General features: G+C 34.1%; 1 protein-coding gene across 1 annotated transcript in view; it reads left to right on the top strand.

The window, feature by feature from the left end:
* The window catches only part of epas1b (endothelial PAS domain protein 1b), a 42,835-nt gene extending 38,568 nt beyond the window's left edge, over positions 1-4,267 (top strand). Inside the window, exon 16 of the mRNA XM_058796969.1 lies at positions 27-4,267. Within this exon, the coding sequence (XP_058652952.1) occupies positions 27-178 (152 nt within the window). The 3' untranslated portion in view covers positions 179-4,267. The remainder of the gene's footprint in view (positions 1-26) is intronic.
* The last annotated feature ends 3,077 nt before the right edge of the window (positions 4,268-7,344 follow it).

The following is a 7,344-nucleotide window of genomic DNA, read 5'->3' on the forward strand; positions in this document are numbered from 1 at the left end:
ATTCTCAGAACCGCTTGTGTTTGCAGGAATTGCGAGTCGTCTCATCGGGCCCTCCTTCGGGACCTACTCTCTGCCTGAACTGACGCGTTACGACTGCGAGGTCAACGTCCCGTTGCAAGGAAATCTTCATTTGCTGCAGGGCAGTGACCTCCTAAGAGCATTAGACCAGGCCACTTAGACCGGTTTCTACACAGAAATGCAGTCCAACTTCCCCTGACCGTATCGCTCATCTCACTCTCACCATCCTGACAATAACCATCCCAGCTTTAGCACATCCCACAAACACAGTCTCACAGTCATATCTACCTGAGTGCATACATGACAAATGTAGCTTTGATTCTATTTTTATTGTCTACATCTTCATAAATTATATACATGTACTATTTTTTTAGTTGCAAGACGGTTTCGGAATGAATTTAAGTAATTTTAGAGGAGTTGAAATGCGTTGTGTTGTCTTCAGCTGGCTGGCTGTTTCTCTGCTTGTCAGATCATTTCAGCAAAGCTGTTTTCAGCATACTCTCCTTTTTTTTCCTCTATCAATGTCAAAAAAGAAAAAAAAAAAGAATTACTGTAAGTTACTTGTTTTAAAATGTTCTAATTTCTTTCATTTGTTCTAACTTTCCTACCTCTGACACATCATTAAAGACCCCATGAAATCAAAAGGCTAATTTTGAGCTCATCTATACACTAATGCAGTGGTTCCCAAAGATGTTTTATTAAATAATTCAGTCAGCATTAGCAATAGCTGCTCTTCATACATGTGCTGCTGTCTTTCCACTCGCACAAACACATTCGCTCTGAGTGGAGGGTTGCCAGATTTGAGAAAAAGACCCCAGTTATTGTGCTATAGGTAGATAGTATTCTCAAAACAAGCCACTTAAAATGAATATGATATGCAGACATGGCAAAACAAATATGAGAGAAAAATTTAATTTAGTAACACTTTACTTAAAGCCGTTATGTATAATGCATTATAAAAGTAGTTTTAATGCATTAATTATGCCTTGTAATGCACCTTATCATGCATTGTGCAATCTAATGAATAATTGTAACCACAGTTAATACATTATAACACTTATCAATTCATTGTTACACTATGCATTTTAAATTTGGTTGTAATTATTTTCAACTAGATGTAATGTATTACAATGCACATTATGAATAATTACAATTTATAATGCATTATACATAAAGGCTTTAAGTAAAGCGAATAAATAAAATATTATTGAAAAAAGCAAATAAATTAATATGATGTGCAGACATGGCAAAACAAATATAAGAGAAATTAATTCAATTCTACTAAATTAAAAAGTAATTTAATTTATTATGAATAAATAAAATATGATTGAAAAAAGCAATAAAATGGCATTGCATTATTATAATTCAATACATAAATTAGTTTTTTTTTTAATTAATTTATTTTTTGTTTTGTTTTTAATTAAAGTTTAATTACACCTGTGCTGGCAACCACTGTGCTAGTGTACTCCTAAAAGCTAACAAAATGTATGTTTGTTGCACATACCTTAAAATTGTAATATCTTTAATGTTTTAATATTTGTTCAATCAAATTCTAAAATGAAAATGGCCTTTTCTCTGCAGTCATGGTTGTAAATCATGGTTAGCCTGTTAAAAAAAAAAAAAGAGAAAAAAGATTCCAACGAATATTTCCTGTTTCAACAGGAAATAAGTGAATAAAAGGAAAGAAAACTCTGCTCGCAAGCCGTTTCATGGGGTCTTTATGCCTTGTCCTCACTGACCACTTTCAGTGTTCATGTTATTAATGTGCCTTTCTTTGTTTGATTAGTGGCAATACTGTGTTTCTGTCTCTGATCTCTGTTTATTGCCTTATTGTGGAGACCACTTTAAAAACATATATATTTTTTGTCAATTTAGCTGTAAGCATACATATTTAAAGGAAGATGCTCTAAGATTTCTACTATAGATTTCTACTTTGATGATAAAGTTAAGCATTTATTTGTCCTGGTACTTTGTCTTGTCTACTCAGTAGATGTGAATCAGAGTCCTTATCGAGAGTCTGCAGTGCTGGTGTCCTGTGCTCTTTCTTGGTGGCATTTTTTCTGGAAATATGCAAATGCATATTACAATTATTGGCAGGCCAGTACAGTTGGTTCAAAAATTGGAGAAAAGTTTTTTTTTTTTTTTTTTTTTTAAACAAAACAAAATTGTTTTAGACATGTGATGTAGCATATTGGATCCTTAAAAAGAGTTTAATCTTAGTGATTTCTTGCATTGTTTAAAGATGGTGCTTCATGCAGTCTGACCCATATGAATATTTAGATAATAACATTAACTCTCTTTTTATTTGAATTGCCCTGAGGTTGTCTTTAAAGTTGATTCATAACGGATCTAAATTATTTCTCAAGGCTATTAGTTACGACTGTGACAATATGTATAGCGATAACTATGGTAGCTGGATGATGATGATTCTTCTGCTTAAACACATATTCGCACTTTAGATCAATTTTAATGTAAATCTAAACCCCTGGTGAAGATTGACACATTGCTAAGATTTAAAGGTACAAAGATGAGGTTTGGCACACAATCCAGTTTTTGAGGTGATAGTGTGTTTTGTGAGCAGACTGGAGATGTGTTGTTTAATGGTGGAGCCGCTGTGCGAGATGCTATCGGAGAGAGTGGCTGTGCACAACTAAGCAAAGCTAATTCAGCATAGGAATAAATGCCACAAAACATGTCCAGGTCATATTTTACTCCAGAGGAAAATAAATCAAATGATATCATATGATAATAAGACAATTATGCATATTTTCAGCACTTTTAAAATTTTCTTGCATTATTTTTGTTACAGTTACCCCCAAACCTTTCCCAATTATCATTGCTTAAAAATAAAAAAAGACAAAAAATACGTTTTTATACATACATTTTAGTAGTTATTTAATATTTTATTATTTTGTTCTATGAATTTAAATAAATACTGTTTAAAAAAATGTAAAAAACTATTACGAGTAAACGAAAAGTTAAAAATAAAGTACATTTTTTTTGGTCACATTTTACCTTTTAAATTTTTTAACATTTTGCCATTATTTAAAATTACATATATTTATATGTAATTTTTTTTTTTTTTCATTTTGGGGTAAAAACTGACCAATAAAATACACATATACACACATTATATATAATAAAAAAGGTAAAAATAAAAAAATAAAAAATAATTTTTTTGTTTGTTACATTTTACTCCCTAAAATAAAATATATTTAGAATTTTTGTATATAATTCTATATCAAATTATATCAAATGTGGCCAACAAAACACACACACACACAATTATACATATAATTTATTTTGGTTTTTTTAGTGATATTCCCTTAAATATTACCTACAGCAAATTTTGGTGCACGTCATAACATGTCTGAGGATTATAAGTGTTTTAACTCCTTGAACAAACCAGATGTCACAGAGAGGCAGAGACTTCAAATGAGATCTCACAGACAGTTCAATGCTCAAGACTCACATAGACCGATACTCCTATCTGCTGGAGTGATAGACAGTTACGTTACAGACCGCTAGACAGATAACACATCTCTCTAGACTCTTCTCATCTTCACATCTGAAAAAACTATATTGTTTTTGGGTGAAATTCTGCATATTTTCCCCAAATAAACCAGATACATTTATACTCAATGTGCACATGCTTTTTAAAGCTTTCGGTTTTAGTAAATGGCAATAATCCCATATTTAAACTCTTACAGGTGCCTTAACACCAGAAAATCTAAGTCACTGCCCATTGAATCATGTAGCATTTAACACTAAACTATAAAGCAATGCAGTTCTACACTTATTACTTGAATGTTGCGATGTTAATGCCAAAGGAGGAAATGGTGAACTCGTATCTTTCTCAAAGCAGTACAGCCATATGAAGATGTTACCGTAAGAGTTGTGCATTTGAATGTGCAGAAAGCGCTGGTACATGTATGTTGGTCTAATATCTACTACTATGAAGGTTATTCACCAGACTGAGCCCCCTGAACCCACTGAATTTCCGATAGCACTGCCCTTTTGTGTGCCATTGGTTTTGTGGTTTTCTTCAACTTTAAAGACAACATTAGATAAATGCATAAAATAGGCAGTTTCTTATCAAACGAAAAAATAAAGTACGTACTTATTTTAATATGCTAAATGTATATTGACATTATTATGATACTGTTATTATGATTATTGTTGACATGGGAAATTTTACCCAATAAGTTGTATCTCTGCACTGATATCATATTAAAGCTCATCAATCTTCTGTTGATTGTTTCTTTGTTTTCATTCATCACTTGTGTGCAATCTCTTCAACCTTACATAAAAGTACAGTGCTGGTACAGTAATGGTATAATACCATGGCACTCCAAGGCAGGGTCTTTCCATATACAAGGGTCACCAAACTCGGTCCTGGAGGGCCGGTGTCCTGCAGAGTTTAGCTCCAACACACCTGCCTGGAAGTTTCAAGTATACTTGATTAGCTGCTTCGGGTGTGTTTAATTGGTTGCAGCTAAACTCTGCAGGACACTGGCCCTCCGGGACCGAGTCTGGTGACCCCTGCCATAGCAAATGTACAAAAAACAAGGTAATACTCACATTTTGGTCTGTTTTTGTACAGTGAAAACAGTATTAGCAATATTAGCCATGTTTTACTGTGATTTTACCATGTTCTTAGGCAGAGGGCATAAAACTTGCTCATTTTTAATTTTAAATCTATCTAGTTTAAACTGCTTTTTTATAAAAGAGTGGTGATAGCGTTATGATTAAGCTCATTTTATGTGCTTTGGTAATTTTTTTATTACACATACATACACGCATATATATATATATATACATACACACACACACACACACATATACTGTATGTGTATATATATGTATATATACAGTGGGTACGGAAAGTATTCAGACCCCCTTAAATTTTTCACTCTTTGTTATATTGCAGCCATTTGCTAAAATCATTTAAGTTCTTTTTTTTTCCTCATTAATGTACACACAGCACCCCATATTGACAGAAAAACACAGAATTGTTGACATTTTTGCAGATTTATTAAAAAAGAAAAACTGAAATATCACATGGTCCTAAGTATTCAGACCCTTTGCTCAGTATTTAGTAGAAGCACCCTTTTGATCTAATACAGCCATGAGTCTTTTTGGGAAAGATGCAACAAGTTTTTCACACCTGGATTTGGGGATCCTCTGCCATTCCTCCTTGCAGATCCTCTCCAGTTCTGTCAGGTTGGATGGTAAACGTTGGTGGACAGCCATTTTTAGGTCTCTCCAGAGATGCTCAATTGGGTTTAAGTCAGGGCTCTGGCTGGGCCATTCAAGAACAGTCACGGAGTTGTTGTGAAGCCACTCCTTCGTTATTTTAGCTGTGTGCTTAGGGTCATTGTCTTGTTGGAAGGTAAACCTTCGCCCAGTCTGAGGTCCTGAGCACTCTGGAGAAGGTTTTCGTCCAGGATATCCCTGTACTTGGCCGCATTTATCTTTCCCTCGATTGCAACCAGTCGTCCTGTCCCTGCAGCTGAAAAACACCCCACAGCATGATGCTGCCACCACCATGCTTCACTGTTGGGACTGTATTGGACAGGTGATGAGCAGTGCCTGGTTTTCCACACATACCGCTTAGAAATAAGGCCAAAAGTTCTATCTTGGTCTCATCAGACCAGAGAATCTTATTCAGGTGTTTTTAGCAAACTCCATGCGGGCTTTCATGTGTCTTGCACTGAGGAGAGGCTTCCGTCGGGCCACTCTGCCATAAAGCCCCGACTGGTGGAGGGCTGCAGTGATGGTTGACTTTCTACAACTTTCTCCCATCTCCCGACTGCATCTCTGGAGCTCAGCCACAGTGATCTTTGGGTTCTTCTTTACCTCTCTCACCAAGGCTCTTCTCCCCGATAGCTCAGTTTGGCGGACGGCCAGCTCTAGGAAGGGTTCTGGTCATCCCAAACGTCTTCCATTTAAGGATTATGGAGGCCACTGTGCTCTTAGGAACCTTAAGTGCAGCAGAAATTTTTTTGGAACTTTGGCCAGATCTGTGCCTTGCCACAATTCTGTCTCTGAGCTCTTCAGGCAGTTCCTTTGACCTCATGATTCTCATTTGCTCTGACATGCACTGTGAGCTGTAAGGTCTTATATAGACAGGTGTGTGGCTTTCCTAATCAAGCCCAATCAGTATAATCAAACACAGCTGGACTCAAATGAAGGTGTAGAACCATCTCAAGGATGATCAGAAGAAATGGACAGCACCTGAGTTAAATATATGAGTGTCACAGCAAAGGGTCTGAATACTTAGGACCATGTGATATTTCTGTTTTTCTTTTTTAATAAATCTGCAAAAATGTCAACAATTCTGTGTTTTTCTGTCAATATGGGGTGCTGTGTGTACATTGAGGAAAAAAAATGAACTTAAATTATTTTAGCAAATGGCTGCAATATAACAAAGAGTGAAAAATGTAAGTGGGTCTGAATACTTTCCGTACCCACTGTATATATATAATATATACATACATACATATATATAAAATAGTTTTAGTACTCATTGGGTCTACTCTGGTTTATTAGTTATGGTACCAAATGTAGTTATTAATGTATTCTCTAATTACAATTTACTTACATTTACTCCATTCATAAGCTATATTTCATTGATTTTTTTTTAAGCTTTAAAATCCATTTAATTTTAAGTGTAAAATTTTCATATTTAAGTTTAGTGTTTAAGATACTAATGTTCGATAGACACATTTATTATTAATAAGCAACAAACAGTAATATAGTTTGTAATCTGTTTGCACTCCCCAGACACTGTAGCAACTTGGGTATCAACATTTAAAAAAGACTTTTAATCAGTGTTATTTTAGTAATATTTATATTCTATTATAGTATTTATTCATATTTAGAATTATTTTATTTGTATATTTTCATTTTAATTTGAGTACTTTTGTTTGTTGTTTTTATTATGTATTTCTATTTAGCTTCATTTTAGTCACTTAAACTATTTTAAGTTTTATCACCATTTTAGTCACTTAAACTATTAAAAACTATTTCCCTTAGTTTTTCTAATTTTTGTTTTTAATTAATTTTTTTCACCATTTTATTTCTTTATTTCAATTAATGAAAACTATTTTTATTGCTTTACTCAGAGCCATATTTTTCTTACGGTGACGTACGGTGACGCATTGCTGCCACACACATTATTTTTTCCAATCAATTATGTTGTAATAACGAGATGTTATGTCGTTTTAACGACATCTTTTCTTGTTTTAAGGACATCTTTTCTCATTAAAACGACATCTTTTCTCGTAATAACGAGATGTCGTAAAACGATATGTTTTCCGTTAT

The sequence above is a fragment of the Onychostoma macrolepis genome, chromosome 13, assembly GCF_012432095.1.
Source record: "Onychostoma macrolepis isolate SWU-2019 chromosome 13, ASM1243209v1, whole genome shotgun sequence".
Lineage (NCBI taxonomy): Eukaryota > Metazoa > Chordata > Actinopteri > Cypriniformes > Cyprinidae > Onychostoma > Onychostoma macrolepis.